The sequence below is a fragment of the Pelophylax lessonae genome (assembly GCF_965119305.1).
Source record: "Pelophylax lessonae genome assembly, contig: HAP1_SCAFFOLD_1285, whole genome shotgun sequence".
NCBI classification, from domain to species: domain Eukaryota; kingdom Metazoa; phylum Chordata; class Amphibia; order Anura; family Ranidae; genus Pelophylax; species Pelophylax lessonae.
The window spans coordinates 1-19,627 of NW_028119104.1; the positions used below are offsets into that span (position 1 = coordinate 1).

At 52.3% G+C, this 19,627-nt stretch overlaps 1 protein-coding gene across 1 annotated transcript; it reads left to right on the plus strand.

Annotated features, from left to right (window-relative positions):
• The first annotated feature begins 1,508 nt into the window (after positions 1-1,508).
• LOC309544152 (heat shock factor protein-like) lies at positions 1,509-16,354 on the plus strand. The gene is made up of 8 exons (XM_082276523.1): positions 1,509-1,612; positions 2,177-2,313; positions 3,680-3,804; positions 5,326-5,401; positions 6,460-6,521; positions 14,434-14,530; positions 15,904-16,034; positions 16,116-16,354. Exons 1-8 carry the CDS (start codon positions 1,582-1,584, stop codon positions 16,348-16,350), a joined length of 894 nt encoding a protein of 297 aa, XP_082132649.1. The 5' UTR covers positions 1,509-1,581; the 3' UTR covers positions 16,351-16,354.
• Positions 16,355-19,627: the final 3,273 nt, after the last annotated feature.

A 19,627-nucleotide genomic window follows, 5' to 3' on the forward strand; every position in this document is an offset into this window, starting at 1 on the left:
TGTAGATCTATAGTGGTGTTGGTGGGAGGGGCTCTTTGTCCCCTCCTCTCTGTAGATCTATAGGGGTGTTGGTGGGAGGGGCTCAGTGTCCCCCCTCCTCTCTGTAGATCTATAGGGGTGTTGGTGGGAGGGGCTCAGTGTCCCCCCTCCTCTCTGTAGATCTATAGTGGTGTTGGTGGGAGGGGCTCAGTGTCCCCCCTCCTCTCTGTAGATCTATAGGGGTGTTGGTGGGAGGGGCTCAGTGTCCCCCTCTCCTCTCTGTAGATCTATAGGGGTGTTGGTGGGAGGGGCTCAGTGTCCCCCCTCCTCTCTGTAGATCTGTAGTGGTGTTGGTGGGAGGGGCTCAGTGCCCCCCCTCCTCTCTGTAGATCTATAGTGGTGTTGGTGGGAGGGGCTCAGTGTCCCCCCTCCTCTGTAGAACTATAGGGGTGTTGGTGGGAGGGGCTCAGTGTCCCCCCTCCTCTCTGTAGATCTATAGGGGTGTTGGTGGGAGGGGCTCAGTGTCCCCCCCTCCTCTCTGTAGATCTATAGTGGTGTTGGTGGGAGGGGCTCAGTGTCCCCCCTCCTCTCTGTAGATCTATAGGGGTGTTGGTAGGAGGGGCTCATTTCCCCCCTCCTCTCTGTAGATCTATAGTGGTGTTGGTGGGAGGGGCTCTTTGTCCCCTCCTCTCTGTAGATCTATAGGGGTGTTGGTGGGAGGGGCTCAGTGTCCCCCCTCCTCTCTGTAGATCTATAGGGGTGTTGGTGGGAGGGGCTCAGTGTCCCCCCTCCTCTCTGTAGATCTATAGTGGTGTTGGTGGGAGGGGCTCAGTGTCCCCCCTCCTCTCTGTAGATCTATAGGGGTGTTGGTGGGAGGGGCTCAGTGTCCCCCCTCCTCTCTGTAGATCTATAGGGGTGTTGGTGGGAGGGGCTCAGTGTCCCCTCTCCTCTCTGTAGATCTATAGGGGTGTTGGTGGGAGGGGCTCAGTGTCCCCTCTCCTCTCTGTAGATCTATAGGGGTGTTGGTGGGAGGGGCTCAGTGTCCCCCCTCCTCTCTGTAGATCTGTAGTGGTGTTGGTGGGAGGGGCTCAGTGTCCCCCCTCCTCTCTGTAGATCTATAGTGGTGTTGGTGGGAGGGGCTCAGTGTCCCCCCTCCTCTCTGTAGATCTATAGGGGTGTTGGTGGGAGGGGCTCAGTGTCCCCCCTCCTCTCTGTAGATCTATAGGGGTGTTGGTGGGAGGGGCTCGGTGTCCCCTCTCCTCTCTGTAGATCTATAGGGTTTTTTTTGGGAGGGGCTCAGCTGAGCCCCGCCTCTTCCTGCACTGATCACTGTGACAGCTGAAATTATTTTGTTGTATTTTATAAACAATTGTGCAACATAAAAAGAATTGCAGCATTCATCATTTCATTCCCCGGGGTCTCTGCATTCATATAATTCATCATTTCGGGGTTTAAAGTAATTTCAAGCAGAATATCTATTACAGTATAGAAGGGGTTAAATGTGTGATTTGTGTCCCTGCACAGGAGGGGAGGAGCTTCCATGTGTTTGATCAGGGCGGATTCTCCAAAGAGGTCCTCCCTAAATACTTCAAACACAACAACATGGCCAGCTTTGTCCGCCAACTCAATATGTGTGAGTATCTCCTCCCCCGCTTTGCTCCCCGTCACTCTGACCTCTCCCCCCCCCGTCACTCTGACCTCTCCCCCCCCCCCCCCCGTCACTCTGACCTCTCCTTCGCTCCCCATCACCCCGACCTCTCCCTCCCCCCCCCCCCTCCCCATCACCCCGACCTCCCCCCCCCCCCCCTCCCCATCACCCCGACCTCCCCCCCCCCCCTCCCCATCACCCCAACCTCTCCCCCCCTCCGCTCCCCATCACCCCAACCTCTCCCCCCTCCGCTCCCCATCACCCTGACCTCTCCATTATCTTCCCCCTCCCCTTCGCTCCCCAGCACCCTGACCTCTCCGTTCCCCCTCCCCTTCCCTCCCCAGTACCCTGACCTCTTTGCTCCCCCTCCCCTTCGCTCCCCATCACCCTGATCTCTCTCTTACCCCCCACTCCCCATCAATCACCCTGACCTCTTTGTTATCTCTTCCCCTTTCCATTTCCATCAACCTGACCTCTCTGTCATTCCCCCCCCACTCCCACTTTCTCTCTTCTATGCCCATCGCCCTGACTTATCTCCCCCTCCCCCAGATGGTTTCCGGAAGGTGGTCCACATAGAGCAAGGCGGCCTCCTGAAACCGGAGAAGGATGACACGGAGTTCCAGCATCCGTACTTCATCCGCGGCCACGAGCATCTGCTGGAGAACATCAAGAGGAAGGTCAATAATGTGAGTGAGGAGCTCCATATGGAGTGTGCCCGGACCCCCAGACTGAGACCGCAAGAGATTCCGAGACCCCCAGACTGAGGCCACGAGAGATCCCCCAGACTGAGGCCACGAGAGATCCCCCAGACTGAGGCCACGAGAGATCCCCCAGACTGAGGCCACGAGAGATCCCCCAGACTGAGGCCACGAGAGATCCCCCAGACTGAGGCCACGAGAGATCCCCCAGACTGAGGCCACGAGAGATCCCCCAGACTGAGGCCACGAGAGATCCCCCAGACTGAGGCCACGAGAGATCCCCCAGACTGAGGCCACGAGAGATCCCCCAGACTGAGGCCACGAGAGATCCCCCAGACTGAGGCCACGAGAGATCCCCCAGACTGAGGCCACGAGAGATCCCCCAGACTGAGGCCACGAGAGATCCCCCAGACTGAGGCCACGAGAGATCCCCCAGACTGAGGCCACGAGAGATCCCCCAGACTGAGGCCACGAGAGATCCCCCAGACTGAGGCCACGAGAGATCCCCCAGACTGAGGCCACGAGAGATCCCCCAGACTGAGGCCACGAGAGATCCCCCAGACTGAGACCACGAGAGATCCCCCAGACTGAGGCCACGAGAGATCCCCCAGACTGAGGCCACGAGAGATCCCCCAGACTGAGGCCACGAGAGATCCCCCAGACTGAGGCCACGAGAGATCCCCCAGACTGAGGCCACGAGAGATCCCCCAGACTGAGGCCACGAGAGATCCCCCAGACTGAGGCCACGAGAGATCCCCCAGACTGAGGCCACGAGAGATCCCCCAGACTGAGGCCACGAGAGATCCCCCAGACTGAGACCACGAGAGATCCCCCAGACTGAGACCATGAGAGATTTCCCGGACCCCCAAACTGAGGCCACGAGAGAACCCCCAGACTGAGACCACGAGAGATTCCCCCCCCAGACTGAGACCACGAGGGATTCCGGGACCCCCAGGCTGAGACCACGAGGGATTCCGGGACCCCCAGGCTGAGACCACGAGAGATTCCGGGACCCCCAGGCTGAGACCACGAGAGATTCCGGGACCCCCAGGCTGAGACCACGAGAGATCCCGGGACCCCCAGGCTGAGACCACGAGAGATCCCGGGACCCCCAGGCTGAGACCACGAGAGATCCCGGGACCCCCAGGCTGAGACCACGAGAGATTCCCCCCCCCCCAGACTGAGACCACGGGAGATTCCCCCCCCCCCCAGATTGAGACCACGAGAGATTCCCCCCCCCAGACTGAGACCACGAGAGATTCCCCCCCCACACTGAGACCACGAGAGATTCCCCCTTAGACTGAGACCACGAGGGACCCCCAGACTGACGCCACCATTCTTCTCTCTTTTTCAGCTGTCGGGAGGGAAGACTGAGGATGTGAAAGTTCGCCAGGATAATGTTGGCAAACTGCTGACTGACGTACAGCTCATGAAAGGCAAACAGGAGAGCATGGATGGCCGGCTGCTGGCAATGAAACAGTGAGTGTGACACCACAAAGATTTATTCTATGTGTCTCAGCCGGTGTCACCAGGAAAGCCAAGGACCACAATGTCATCCTGTCATAGGAGGGTGCAGGTGCCGTGTGTACACCTTATCCATACTGCTCCCCATTCTCCCATACTGCCCCTATACTGCCTCTATTCTCCCATACTGCCCCTATACTGCCTCTATTCTCCCATACTGCCCCTATACTGCCTCCATTCTCCCATACTGCCCCTATACTGCCTCCATTCTCCCATACTGCCCCTATACTGCCCCCATTCTCCCATACTGCCCCTATACTGCCTCCATTCTCCCATACTGCCCCTATACTGCCTCCATTCTCCCATACTGCCCCTATACTGCCCCCATTCTCCCATACTGCTCCCATTCACCCATACTGCTCCCCATTCTCCTATACAGCCTCCATTCTCCCATTCTGCCCCCATACTGCCTCCATTCTCCCATACTGCCTCCATTCTCCCATACTGCTCCCATTCACCCATACTGCTCCCCATTCTCCTATACAGCCTCCATTCTCCCATTCTGCCCCCATACTGCCTCCATTCTCCCATACTGCCTCCATTCTCCTATACAGCCTCCATTCTCCCATTCTGCCCCCATACTTCCTCCATTCTCCCATACTGCTCCCCATTCTCCTATACAGCCTCCATTCTCCCATTCTGCCCCCATACTGCCTCCATTCTCCCATACTGCCTCCATTCTCCCATACTGCTCCCATTCACCCATACTGCTCCCCATTCTCCTATACAGCCTCCATTCTCCCATTCTGCCCCCATACTTCCTCCATTCTCCCATACTGCTCCCCATTCTCCCATACAGCCTCCATTCTCCCATACAGCCTCCATTCTCCCATACTTCCTCCATTCTCCCATACTGCCTCCATTCTCCCATACAGCCTCCATTCTCCCATACTGCTCCCCATTCTCCCATACAGCCTCCATTCTCCCATACAGCCTCCATTCTCCCATACTTCCTCCATTCTCCCATACTGCCTCCATTCTCCCATACTTCCTCCATTCTCTCATACTGCTCCCCATTCTCTCATACTGCTCCCCATTCTCTCATACTGCTCCCCATTCTCTCATACTGCTCCCCATTCTCCCATACTGCTCCCCATTCTCTCATACTGCTCCCCATTCTCCCATACTGCTCCCCATTCTCCCATACTGCTCCCCATTCCGCTTCCATTCTCCCGTACTGGTCCCCCCATTCTCCCGTACTGGTCCCCCATTCTCCCGTACTGGTCCCCCATTCTCCCGTACTGGTCCCCCATTCTCCCTCCATTCTCCCATACTTCCTCCATTCTCCTATACTGCCCCCATTCTCCTATACTGCCCCCATTCTCCCATACTGCACTGGGACAGTGGTAGGAGGAGTTTATGGGCAGTTTAAGGTTCTGTATCCTTCCTATTATCTCTCTGTGGGTTCCTCTGTCGGTGTCGCCTTTCCTCTGTATAGATCGCTCTTCTGATGACTGCTCTCCTCTATCTGTACAGTGAGAATGAGGCGCTGTGGAGGGAGGTGGCCAGTCTGCGACAGAAGCACGCCCAGCAACAGAAGGTGGTCAATAAGGTAACACCTGAGGGTTTGGGGCGAATGTCATAGCAAAGGGCAGTTATGTGGTGTGTCTGGATGGAGCCGGGTGAGGGGGTGCGGGATGTGTCTGGATGGAGCCGGGTGAGGGGGTGCGGGATGTGTCTGGATGGAGCCGGGTGAGGGGGTGCGGGATGTGTCTGGATGGAGCCGGGTGAGGGGGTGCGGGATGTGTCTAGATGGAGCTGGGTGAGGGGGTGCGGGATGTGTCTGGATGGAGCCGGGTGAGGGGGTGCGGGATGTGTCTAGATGGAGCCAGGTGAGGGGGTGCGGGATGTGTCTGGATGGAGCCGGGTGAGGGGGTGCGGGATGTGTCTGGATGAAGCATGGGGGGGGGGGTGTGTGGGATGTCTGGATGAAGCATGGGGGGAGGTGTGGGATGTGTCTGGATGAAGCAGGGGTGCGGGATGTGTCTCGATGGATCATAGGGGGGGGTATGGGATGTGTCTGGATAGAGTGGGAGAAGGGGGTGCAGGATTTGTCTGGATGAGGAAGGGGTAGGGGTGTGTCTGGATGGAGCGGGGGAGAGGGATGTGTTTAGATGAAATGGGGGGGAGGGGTGTGGGATGTTGAGGATACAGCAGAGATGGGGAATGAAGGTGATGGAATGGGGTGGGGGGGTTGTTCAGTATACAGCAGAGCTGGGGGATGGAATGGGGTGGGGGGGGTTGTTCAGTATACAGCAGAGTTGGGGGATGGAATGGGGTGGGGGGGGTTGTTCAGTATACAGCAGAGTTGGGGAATGGAATGGGGGGGGTTCAGTATACAGCAGAATTGGGGGATGGGATGGGGTGGGGGGGTTGTTCAGTATACAGCAGAGTTGGGGAATGGAATGGGTTGGGAGGGGATGTTCAGTATACAGCAGAGTTGGGGGATGGAATGTAATGGGGCGGGGGGGGGGGGGTTGTTCAGTATACAGCAGAGTTGGGGAATGGAATGGGAGGGGAGGGGGATGTTCAGTATACAACAGGGATGGGGGACATCTCGGTGGATTCATAGAACTACATGTATCAGATGTTTCTCAATTCTCTCTCCAGCTTATCCAGTTCCTTATCTCTCTGGTCCAATCCAACCGGATCCTGGGAGTGAAGCGGAAAATGTAAGTGTGTACGGCACTCTGCTCCTGTTTGCACCATCCTCATGGTGATAGGCCTGTAGTGTGTGTGTGTGTGTGTGTGTGTGTGTGTGTGTGTATATATATATATATATATATATATATATATATATATATATATATATATAGAATATGACCACACAGGAGGATCCCAGGGACAGGAAGGTGAGCTATGGAATCATGATCCCCCAACACCTATTTATTAGTGTCATCCATCCCACCCTGCCTCCGAAAAGTGTCGTCGACCAAACAACCTGGTAAAGAGCCCCCTTGTGGCCGGCTTTAGATTATTGTGTGGATTATATCAGTTTGACGTGTCTGAGATCATTCAGAAGCCATCTGTCCTGCAGGGACCTTCTTCTTCTGACTCGCTTTAGGCCAGTTCTGACTTGTTAAGGGGCTGCAGACTTTGGGGTGACTGTTGTGACGGTGGCGGGTATCAGATCCCTGCCCTTCTCACTAACTCGTGACCAAGGACCAGCCAATCTCACACCCTGCCGTCACTTGCGTAACAATGCCACTCTCAGCTGCACAAAGATTTTCCGGCTTGCGGGACCACAATCTAAATGCCAGCAGGCTGAGAGCGATTGTCACCGGGCTAATTAAGCAATTAACCCTTTCACTGCCACCACCCACACGGAACTCGTAATTTTAGAAATACCAATTATGACTTTAGAATAATCATCTGTCACACGCGCTGTCACCACAGACAGGAATGTTCAGAGGATTTATTCTATACAGTAGCACTCTTCAAGAGACAGGTTCGTTGTTAGTTTGCATTAAGAGCTTAGGGACAAGATTAACACTTTTCAAAATAAAGTTTAATAATAAAAAGGTTAAAATTTGTGCAAATAAAATATTTACAGAAAAAAGTGTTTGAAAGAAATAGAGACACAATTCAGCAATTAGAAAAATAAGATAGAATTGAGAAATAAGAATACTTGCATTCAATGTCCTTGGTGTTATCAGAGTTCAGAAGCTGAGCCAGTTGTGATCGGTTCTCAAACTTGATGGATGTTCCTTCTTGATGTTACCATGAGAACTCCTCATAGCAAAGTTTGAGCAAGCTTTTCTCTAGGATCAAAGGGGCGTTGACGGATACCCCTGACCAATTAAAACAGAGGGGCAATGGGCTGTCCTGGGTTTATGACAAATATCAAGACCTCCTTAGTGGACCGAGTCATGCCACTCTCAATATCTCGAAATATTTAATGGTTACATTCTTTAAACTGCTAGCTTATCATTCAGCATGTCATTTGCCATCAAAAGATACTAAACATGAATACATGATCACACAGGGAAGATCTTATCGCTATCTTCTATTCTATATGTGATAGGGTGGTAATGCCTGGTCTTAATTCGATCAGTATGACATTTCTTATCCAAATATATACTTATTGTTAATGTGTCATGTTCCTGTCTGCATTATTGTGTATGTATTGTTACATTTTCCAATGAACAGCTTGGCTGCGTGGTATTTATGACACAGCTCTGGTCAGCCTTAATGGATTTGCTCAGTTTTACGACCGCTCTGTTCTGGAAGAACAATATCTGGCCAGGTTTCCTGTCTGTGCTGAGATAAGGTTTCTTTGACGCGCCAGCCCCCTGCATTCCTTAAGTTAGAGGTAGGGAGGGAGAAAAATATCACTGAGTACACATTTGGCCTGCTAGACTGTGTTACTGAACAAAATGGTTGCCCGTGACAAAATGGTTGCTTGCGACAGCTTTTAGTATATCCGGTGCAGGATATCATTACAACTGTAACAAGGTACAGACCCCCATTCTACATACAACATCTACCTATGGCAATCCCACCCCTCTCCCTTGTTTACAGTCCTCCTAAATGTGAGCGGGCAGGCAGCCCCTGCACAGATTATCCGATTTCCATTACTGAACCCCACACCTAGAGAGAAGAAACTGGGGCCCATGGCCCGGTCCATTGTGGGGATGTCCAGCAGCTTGGGTTGTAGAGCCCAGCCCATTGTGTGGGGATGTCCAGCAGGTTGGTTTGTAGAGCCCAGTCGATTGTGTGGGGATGTCCAGCAGGTTGGGTTGTAGAGCCCAGTCCATTGTGTGGGGATGTCCAGCAGGTTGGGTTGTAGAGCCCAGTCCATTGTGTGGGGATGTCCAGTGGTTGGGTTCTAGAGCGCAGTCCATTTTGTGGGGATACTCAGTAGTTTGGGTTGTAGAGCCTAGTCCATTGTGTGAGGATACTCAGCAGGTTGGGTTGTAGAGCCCAGTCCATTGTGTGGGGATTTCCAGCAGGTTGGGTTTGTGGAGCCCAGTCCATTGTGTGGGGATGTCCAGCGGTTGAGTTGTAGAGCCCAGTCCATTGTGTGGGGATGTCCAGTGGTTGGGTTGTAGAGCCCAGTCCATTGTGTGGGGATGTCCAGCGGTTGGGTTGTAGAGCCCAGTCCATTGTGTGGGGATGTCCAGTGGTTGGGTTGTAGAGCCCAGTCCATTGTGTGGGGATGTCCAGTGGTTGGGTTGTAGAGCCCAGTCCATTGTGTGGGGATGTCCAGTAGTTGGGTTGTAGAGCCCAATCCATTGTGTGGGGATGTCCAGCAGGTTGGGTTGTAGAGCTCAATCCATTGTGTGGGGATATCCAGCAGGTTGGGTTGCAGAGCCCAGTCCATTGTGTGGGGATGTCCTGCAGGTTGGGTTGTAAAGCCCAGTCCATTGTGTGGGGATGTCCAGTAGTTGGGTTGTAGAGCCCAGTCCATTGTGTGGGGATGTCCAGCGGTTGGGTTGTAGAGCCCAGTCCATTGTGTGGGGATGTCCAGTGGTTGGGTTGTAGAGCCCAGTCCATTGTGTGGGGATGTCCAGCGGTTGGGTTGTAGAGCCCAGTCCATTGTGTGGGGATGTCCAGTGGTTGGGTTGTAGAGCCCAGTCCATTGTGTGGGGATGTCCAGCGGTTGGGTTGTAGAGCCCAGTCCATTGTGTGGGGATGTCCAGTGGTTGGGTTGTAGAGCCCAGTCCATTGTGTGGGGATGTCCAGTAGTTGGGTTGTAGAGCCCAGTCCATTGTGTGGGGATGTCCAGTGGTTGGGTTGTAGAGCCCAGTCCATTGTGTGGGGATGTCCAGTGGTTGGGTTGTAGAGCCCAATCCATTGTGTGGGGATGTCCAGCAGGTTGGGTTGTATAGCTCAATCCATTGTGTGGGGATGTCCAGCAGGTTGGGTTGCAGAGCCCAGTCCATTGTGTGGGGATGTCCAGCAGGTTGGGTTGTAAAGCCCAATCCATTGTGTGGGGATGTCCAGCAGGTTGGGTTGTAAAGCCCAATCCATTGTGTGGGGATGTCCAGCAGGTTAGGTTGTAGAGCCCAGTCCATTGTGTGGGAATGTCCAGCAGGTTGGTTTGTAGAGCCCAGTCCATTGTGTGGGGATGTCCAGCGGTTGGGTTGTAGAGCCCAGTCCATTGTGTGGGGATGTCCAGTGGTTGGGTTGTAGAGCCCAGTCCATTGTGTGGGGATGTCCAGTAGTTGGGTTGTAGAGCCCAATCCATTGTGTGGGGATGTCCAGCAGGTTGGGTTGTAGAGCTCAATCCATTGTGTGGGGATATCCAGCAGGTTGGGTTGCAGAGCCCAGTCCATTGTGTGGGGGATGTCCAGCAGGTTGGGTTGTAAAGCCCAGTCCATTGTGTGGGGATGTCCAGCAGGTTGGGTTGTAGAGCCCAGTCCATTGTGTGGGGATGTCCAGCAGGTTGGGTTGTAGAGCCCAGTCCATTGTGTGGGGATACTCAGTAGTTAGGTTGTACAGCCCAGTCCATTGTGTGGGGATGTCCAGTAGTTGGGTTGTAGAGCCCAATCTATTGTGTGGGGATGTCCAGCAGGTTGGGTTGCAGAGCCCAGTCCATTGTGTGGGGATGTCCAGCAGGTTGGGTTGCAGAGCCCAGTCCATTGTGTGGGAATGTCCAGCAGGTTGGTTTGTAGAGCCCAGTCCATTGTGTGGGAATGTCCAGCAGGTTGGTTTGTAGAGCCCAGTCCATTGTGTGGGGATGTCCAGCGGTTGGGTTGTAGAGCGCAGTCCATTGTGTGGGGATGTCCAGTGGTTGGGTTGTAGAGCCCAGTCCATTGTGTGGGGATACTCAGTAGTTAGGTTGTAGGGACCATGCCATTGTATATACTCTATACACATTCTAGAGAGGCTCCAGGGGCAGCAGACGTGGTGAGATAATATATATATATATATATATATATATATATATATATATATATATGGTGTGTAACATTTATATCACGGGATTGTTATTCTAACATATAGACACGTTGTGTCTGGGACTTTATTTATCACAATTTTGCATCATAATACTTTGTTTATTTTGAATTTGCATCTGTGATTTCTTTGCATATTTATTGCACATCACCATTTTGATAAAGCGCACCATCTATCACACACCATTTCATATTTTTTATCTGGGAGCAGCTTATCACAGACCAGCGCACTTTTCTTTTACATATATATATATATATATATATATATATATACACACACACGCGCACTGTGTATATTGGTTTATATATGGACTGTCAGAAATTAATAATATCTCGCTGGGCCGCCTCCATTATGTAAGAAATTAATAATATCTCGCTGGGCCGCCTCCATTATGTCAGAATGTTTATACTGCTCTGAATAGAACAGTGTCTATTTATGTCAATAAGCAAAGATCTGTGCGGAAGGAGAATCTCCACTTATTTCCACAAATCAATATGTAGCGAATTCTTTTTATTGATTGATTGCTTTTTAAAAGCATATACCAATCTTAGTGAAAACAGTCTACGGTATGGAATATATAAGAATATTTATTCACGAGACATGTAGTCACCATAAGTGAGATGACACAAAAAAATAACTTTACATAAAATATGAACTTCAAACAATAAATGCAATGTGATTGGTAGCTCAATAATGAAAGTAAAAATAAAGCAAGATTATGTTTTCTCCAGGTATAGTATAAACCATAAATGAATGTTCTATATAATCAGACCACAATTGTCTGCGCAATGCACAGTCCGATAGTCACTCCACTGCAGATGAAGCGAGAATATGCTATGCAAAACGTGAGACTAATACGCCAATATGCGCTAAATCTGATATTAATAAAAATTTTATAAAAACTAAAATCAGCTTTTTAGAGAAAAATCTACATATAGTTTATACGGCTGGGATTGTACTCTCGTTACTCTTTAGCATGAAATGTAAAATGTAAAACATTTAAGGAAGTACATAAACAATATTGAATAATAATCAAATAATTAGCAAGGCATATTTACCATATTTAAAATGGCTGCTAGCTTAGAATGGTCGTTACCAGAGTCCTTAACCACTTGCCGACCGCCGCACGCCGATCTACGTCGGCGGTCAGCCCCTCACAGGCAAAGTGTTGTAGGGCTACGTCACTAGCTTGTGAGGGTCTAGGGAGCGAGCGCGCGCCGCCGGAGGCGAGCTCCCGCGTGGTCACGGACCCCCCCCCCCGCGCGTGTGACCGGCGGACCCGATGTCCGCCGGCCACTCTGCGATCGGCGGGGGAGAGGGAGAAAGTCAGGCAGCTTGTGTAAACAAGCTGCCTGTCATTCTCCCCTCTGTATGAGAGCTGATCATATGGATCTACTATGTAGATCCGTTGTTCACTCTGCATACAGCTGAAGCCACAGCCAATCACAGTTAGAATCACGCCCCTAGGGACACAGCCCCTCCCTCTCAAATAAAGTTAACCCCTTCACTACCAGTGTATTTTTACAGTAACAGTGCATATATATAGCACTGATTACTGTAGAAATGTCACTGGTAACCCCAAAAGTGTCAAAAATGTCAGTCAAGGGTCCGGTCTGTCCGCCGCAATGTCGCAGTACCGCAAAAAAAATCGCAGATCGCCGCCATTACGCGTTAAAAAAAAAAAACAACAAAAATGACAAAAATCTTTCCCTTAGTCAGTAAACGCAATAACTTTTGCGCAAACCAATCAAAATACGCTTTTTGCGATTTTTTTTTTTTTTTTTTTTTTTTTTTTTTTACCAAACCTAGGTAGCATAAAACAAATTGGCCGAAAATGTTAAAAAATTTTGATTTTTAAATTTTTTTTGGGGGAATTTCATATAAAAAAAAGGGAAAAATATTGCTATTTTTGCAAAATTGACGCTCTTTTTTTGTTTATAGCGCGTGATCAAAAAATCGCACAGGTGATCAAATACCGCCAAAAGAAAGCTCTGTTTGTGGGAAAAAAAGGACGCCAAATTCGTTTAGGTACAGCGTCGCACGACCGCGCAATTGTCCGTTAAAGTCACGCAGTGCCGAATCGCAAAATAACCCCTGGTCGTTTAGCAGCCAAATCCTCCGGGGCTTAAGTGGTTAAGATGGCTGCCTTTCCAAGATGGCGGTCAATTAGGGAGGAGTTTCGTTTGGCGTCCCTCCAAGTTTCAGATACATGATGGAGCAAAATGGAGTCTGTATAGATGAGTCTATGCATAGCTGTAGTAGCGTGTGTATTGTATGTGTGATGTATGTTGGGCAAATGTCTTGTGATGTGTGCCCCTCATCTGAGTTTGCCTTTTTATATGGTATAGAACAAAGGACTATTAAAATTACCATAAGTTAAACCCAGAGGGAGTGACATTATCCCCATTGGTTTGGATAACTTATCTATTAACTGGTGATGTCATTGGGTGACACCTCTTGGTCAACCAGTATATGGATATTAAAAACTTATAGGATTTCTCCATTTAAGAATATCATAAAACAACATAAAAAGTATCCATGCTCTCATCTATTACACGTCCATTTAATTTCCACCATGTATCTAAATAAAGATTAAATCTGGCAACACCATTTTAATATTTAATATATCTTATTTAGATATATTGGATTTTACCTTTTAACCTAAGACTTCAATTAGTAGTAGTCAGTCACCAGAGATGGCAGTATTGCATTGCTCTTAGGTTCAGTATGACAGCATTATTTGCCTACAAATAAACTTTGAACCTTATATTGACAAAGAGCTTACCATCTCAGACTTCCTAGAGCCTAGCAAGGTCAAACAAAATTTTATGATGCTTTCTACAACTTACAATTTGCAAATGTTTACTGAAGCCTCTCTTGACAGAGATGAGTCATCAATATCAGTATAACTTTTCCTTTAGCAAGGATGCAACAATTATAATATATAACGGTTTTCTACATATCTATGTATGTTAATTATATATATATATATATATATATATATATATATATATATATATATATATATATATATATATATATATATATATATAATTTCATTGTTAATATTATGTTACATATAAGATTATAACGTATCTGTAAATCTTATTTTTAAATGGGTTTAAGCACCGAAAATACTGACTAAGGTTTATGATCCCACGCACAGATAGGATACCATGGTATAGCATCTTAGACTTTATCTAAAGACAGTCAACAGACTATTTATTACCTTAGGTCAACACAGCATGTTTGGGGTAAACCTGTTGAAGAATTTCATGAACAGGCACTTTTAAAGGAGATTTAACCTTTCAGTAACCTAACAAAAAATGGATGTCATTGCTTCATATTTCTATACAGAAGAAAATATAACATTCCATTTCTATTTGTAAATTTAACCTCCCCAAATAAGCCTGACAGGACGGTCCCCTTTTATGGCGCTCATTACGATGAGAAGGCAGGAGATCCTACTAGTCTGCCTCCCCTGGGGTCCCTTTAGAGGGATTCTGGGATAATGACCGGTGAATGAGGTGTGATGACTCCAGTCTACAGATCCCGCCCCTCCTTTGACCTCTCACTCTTTGGGGGATGGTACCAAGTGGGTCCTATGTTAGGGGAACACGCGTATCCCAGATGTCAACCATGTTGGTCTCCTGTATAATTACCTGACTGTGTTTCCTCCCGCAGACCTCTCATGCTGAATGACACAAGCTCCGCCCATTCTCTACCGAAGTACAGCCGCCAGTACTCCCTGGAGCACCTCAACGGGAGCGCCACCTACCCAGTGAGTGTGGGCAGACATACCTTGGTGGGGTTCATGGGGGAACATCTGGTCCCTGAGGATGAGATCATCAAATGACATCACTGGAATAGGAGGGGTGAAGGTGGGACCAATGAGGGGTGACTGCTGTGTCTCCCCTCCCAAAGGGACCTTGTTCACTGGAGTGGGGAAGGTAAGGGGGGAGATCCTGAATGATGTCACTGGGTCTCCAGCAGGGGGTGGTGTCAGGGGAGGGGCTGTAGATCAGAGGAAGATATTTGTCTCCCCTCCAGTAGGAGGCGGTATCAGGGGCGGGGCTGTAGATAAGAGGTGGATATTTGTGTCTCCCCTCTAGTAGGGGGTGGTATCAGGGGAGGGGCTGTAGATCAGAGGTTGATATTGGTGTCTCCCCTCCAATAGGGCGTGGTATCAGGGGCGGGGCTGTAGATCAGAGGTTGATATTGGTGTCTCCCCTCCAGTAGGGGGGCGGTATCAGGGGCGTGGCTGTAGATCAGAGGTTGATATTGGTGTCTCCCCTCCAGTAGGGGGTGGTATCAGGGGCGGGGCTGTAGATCAGAGGTTGATATTGGTGTCTCCCCTCCAGTAGAGGGCGGTATCAGGGAAGGGCTGTAGATCAGAGGTAGATATTTGTGTCTCCCCTCCAGCAGGGGGTGGTATCAGGGGCGGGGCTGTAGATCAGAGGTTGATATTTGTGTCTCCCCTCCAGTAGGGGGCGGTATCAGGGGCGGGGCTGTAGATCAGTGGTGGATATTTGTGTCTCCCCTCCAGTAAGGGGCGGTATCAGGGGTGGGGCTGTAGATCAGAGGTTGATATTTGTGTCTCCCCTCCAGTAGGGGGCGGTATCAGGGGAGGGGCTGTAGATCAGAGGTTGATATTTGTGTCTCCCCTCCAGCAGGGGGTGGTGTCAGGGGCGGGGCTGTAGATCAGAGGTAGATATTTGTGTCTCCCCTCCAGTAGGGGGCGTTATCAGGGGCGGGGCTGTAGATCAGAGGTTGATATTTGTGTCTCCCCTCCAGTAGGGGGCGGTATCAGGGGAGGGGCTGTAGATCAGAGGTTGATATTTGTGTCTGCCCTCCAGTAGGGGGCGGTATCAGGGGAGGGGCTGTAGATCAGAGGTTGATATTTGTGTCTCCCCTCCAGCAGGGGGGTGGTGTCAGGGGCGGGGCTGTAGATCAGAGGTTGATATTTGTGTCTCCCCTCCAGTAGGGGGCGGTATCAGGGGCGGGGCTGTAGATCAGAAGTGGATATTTGTGTCTCCCCTCCAGTAGGGGGCGGTATCAGGGGCGGGGCTGTAGATCAGAGGTTTATATTTGTGTCTCCCTTCCAGTAGGGGGGCGGTATCAGGGGCGGGGCTGATCTCTCCATCCCCCATGCAGGGCTCTTTCTCTGGATACACGGACTCGGCTCGTTACTCTCCAGAACCCCTGGAAGGACCAATCATCTCCGATGTGACGGAAGTGGCCCAGTCCAGCCCCTCGGTGTCCCCGTGCCCCAGTCTGGAGGGAAGGTGAGTCTTTGATGGGATGGGGGAGGGCTCCTGTACTGTTCAATGGACAGACTGTGATGTCACGTCTCCTCCTCCTTGCAGTCCTGTGATCCTAATCAAGGAAGAGCCGCCCTCCCCCAGCAGCCCCGCCCTCAGTGAGTGCAGCCCCGCCCTCAGTGAGCACAGCCCGGGGTCACAGGAGGAGAACGTTCTGTCACCTTCCACCTTCATCAACTCCATCCTGCAGGAGAACGAATCCAGCGAAGGGACTGCCAAAGAGGGAGGAGCCGCCCCGCCCACCCCGCCCTGCCTGAGTGTGGCCCGCCTAGACAAGTGAGTGAGACTGAGGGCACGCTGAGACTGACCGCACCGCACGCTAAGACTGACCGCACCGCACGCTGAGACTGAGAGCAGGCTGAGACTGACCACACCGCACACTGGTACTGAGACTGACCACACCGCACGCTGAGACTGAGGGCACGCAGAGACTGAGACTGACCGCACTGCACACTGAGACTGGGGGCGCGCAGAGACTGAGGGCGCGCAGAGACTGAGGGCGCGCAGAGACTGAGGGCGCGCAGAGACTGACCGCACCGCACGCAGAGACTGACCGCACCGCACGCAGAGACTGACCGCACCGCGCGCAGAGACTGACCGCACCGCGCGCAGAGACTGACCGCACCGCACGCTGAGACTGGGGGCACGCAGAGACTGACCGCACCGCACGCTGAGACTGGGGGCACGCTGAGACTGACCGCACCGCACGCTGAGACTGACCGCACCGCACGCTGAGACTGACCGCACCGCACGCTGAGACTGACCGCACCGCACGCTGAGACTGACCGCACCGCACGCTGAGACTGACCGCACCGCACGCTGAGACTGACCGCACCGCACGCTGAGACTGACCGCACCGCACGCTGAGACTGACCGCACCGCACGCTGAGACTGACCGCACCGCACGCTGAGACTGACCGCACCGCACGCTGAGACTGACCGCACCGCACGCTGAGACTGACCGCACCGCACGCTGAGACTGACCGCACCGCACGCTGAGACTGACCGCACCGCACGCTGAGACTGACCGCACCGCACGCTGAGACTGAGACTGACCGCACCGCACGCTGAGACTGAGACTGACCGCACCGCACGCTGAGACTGAGACTGACCGCACCGCACGCTGAGACTGAGACTGACCGCACCGCACGCTGAGACTGAGGGCACGCTGAGACTGACCGCACCGCACGCTGAGACTGAGACTGACCGCACCGCTCGCTGAGACTGAGGGCACGGTGAGACTGACCACACCGCACGCTGAGACTGTGACTGACCGCACCGCACGCTGAGACTGAGGGCACGCTGAGACTGAGACTGACCGCACCGCACGCTGAGACTGAGACTGACCGCACTGCACGCTGAGACTGACTGGGATTTGGATTGACTGACTGACCTAGATTGGGGGATTATACTGACCGCACACTGCTATGATATAAGAGTGACATCATAGATTGGAGGATTATACTGACCGCACACTGCTATGATATAAGAGTGACATCATAGATTGGAGGATTATACTGACCGCACACTGCTATGATATAAGAGTGACATCATAGATTGGGGGATTATACTGACCGCACACTGCTATGATATAAGAGTGACATCATAGATTGGGGGATTATACTGACCGCACACTGCTATGATATAAGGGGGGGGATGGGGGAGGGGTTACAGAGATGTGTGAAGTTGGGGGAGGGGCCGCTCTGTTCTCTCCCCTCCCCCATGCTCTGTATTTCTCTCTTGCAGTATGAGTTGCGGTCGGCCGGACGTCTCTCGCCTGCTACCCGGCGCCACCTGCTGCCCATCCTCCTCACTGCACAGCAGAGCCGAGCCTGGGTGAGATCTATACACCCCTCCCCCATCACTGCCAGACTCCGCCCCCCACTACAATACACCCCTCCCCCATCACTTCCAGACTCCGCCCCTCACTACAATACACCCCTCCCATCACTGCCAGACTCCACCCCCACTACAATACACCCCTCCCCCATCACTGCCAGACTCCACCCATTACTACAATACACCCCTCCCCATCACTGCCAGACTCCACCCATTACTACAATACACCCCTCCCCCATCACTGCCAGACTCCACCCATTACTACAATACACCCCTCCCCCATCACTGCCAGACTCCACCCCCCACTACAATACACTCCCCACTACAATACACCCCTCCCCCATCACTGCTAGACTCCACCCCCACTACAATACACCCCTCCCCCATCACTGCCAGACCCCACCCCCCACTACAATACACCCCTCCCCCATCACTGTCATACTCCACCCCTCACTACAATACACCCCTCCCCCATCACTGCCATACTCCACCCCTCACTACAATACACCCCTCCCCCATCACTGCCAGACTCCACCCTCCACTACAATACACCCCTCCCCCATCACTGTCATACTCTGTCCATTCACTACAATACACACCTCCCCCCATCACTGCCAGACTCCGCCCATTCACTAGAACACACCCCTCCCCCATCACTGCCAGACTCCGCCCATTCACTACAATACACACTTCCCCCATCACTGCCAAACTCCGCCCATTCACTGCAATACACACCTCCCCCATCACTGGCAGACTCCACCCATTCACTACAATACACCCCTCCCCATCACTGCCAGACTCCGCCCATTTACTACTACTGTACCCTATATACTCCCTGTCTACTCCTCATTTCCTCCTCCCCCCTCTCTCTCTCACTTCTCCCCTTCCCCCCCTTCTTTGGTTCCCCCCTCGCTCTCCCCCTCTCTTTTGTTCCCCCTCGCCATCTCGCTCTCTCTCTCTCTCTCCCCCTCGTTCTCGCTCTCTCTCTCCCCCGATCTCTCTCTCTCTCTCTCTCTCTCTCTCTCTCTCTCTCTCTCTCCCCCCCTCTCTCTCTCTCTCTCTCTCTCTCTCCCCCCTCTCTCTCTCTCCCCCTCTCTCTCTCCCCCTCTCTCTCTCTCCCCCTCTCTCTCTCTCTCCCTCTCTCTCCCTCTCTCTCCCCCTCTCTCTCTCTCTTTCGCTCCCCCTGGCTCTCGCTCCCCCTGGCTCTCGCTCCCCCTGGCTCTCGCTCCCCCTCGCTCTCGCTCCCCCTCGCTCTCCCACGCTCTCGCTCTCCCTCGCTCTCGCTCTCCCACGCTCTCGCTCCCCCTCGCTCTCCCTCGCATTCCCTCTTTCTTTCCCCCTCTCTTTCTTTCCTCCTCTCTCCTCCTCTCTCTCACTCTCCCCGTCGCTCTCTCCCCCTCTCTCTCCCCCCCTCTCTCTCTCCCCCTCGCTCCCTCGCTCTCCTCCTCTCTCTCGCTTGCCCCCTCGCTTTCTCCCCCTCTCTTTTGTTCGCTCTCTCTCCCCCTCGCTCTCTCCCCCTCTTTTTTGTTCCCCCTCTCTCTCCCCCTCGCTCTCTCTCCCCCTCGCTCTCACCCTCTTTCGTTCCCCCTCGCTCTCGCTCCCCCTCTCTCGCTCGCTCTCGCTCCCCCTCGCTCTCGCTTCCTCTCTTTCTTTCCCCCTCTCTTTCTTTCTCTCTCCTCCTCTCTCTCGTTCTCCCCGTCGCTCTCCCCCCTCGCTCT

Excerpts from the sequence above, each read along its gene's own strand:
- LOC309544152 (XM_082276523.1), top strand. The coding sequence starts at position 1,582 with ATGGCCAGCTTTGTCCGCCAACTCAATATGT. Across the intron at positions 2,314-3,679 it reads TCAAGAGGAAGGTCAATAAT|CTGTCGGGAGGGAAGACTGA; the intron begins GTGAGTGAGGAG and ends TCTCTTTTTCAG. Across the intron at positions 14,531-15,903 it reads ACGGGAGCGCCACCTACCCA|GGCTCTTTCTCTGGATACAC; the intron begins GTGAGTGTGGGC and ends TCCCCCATGCAG.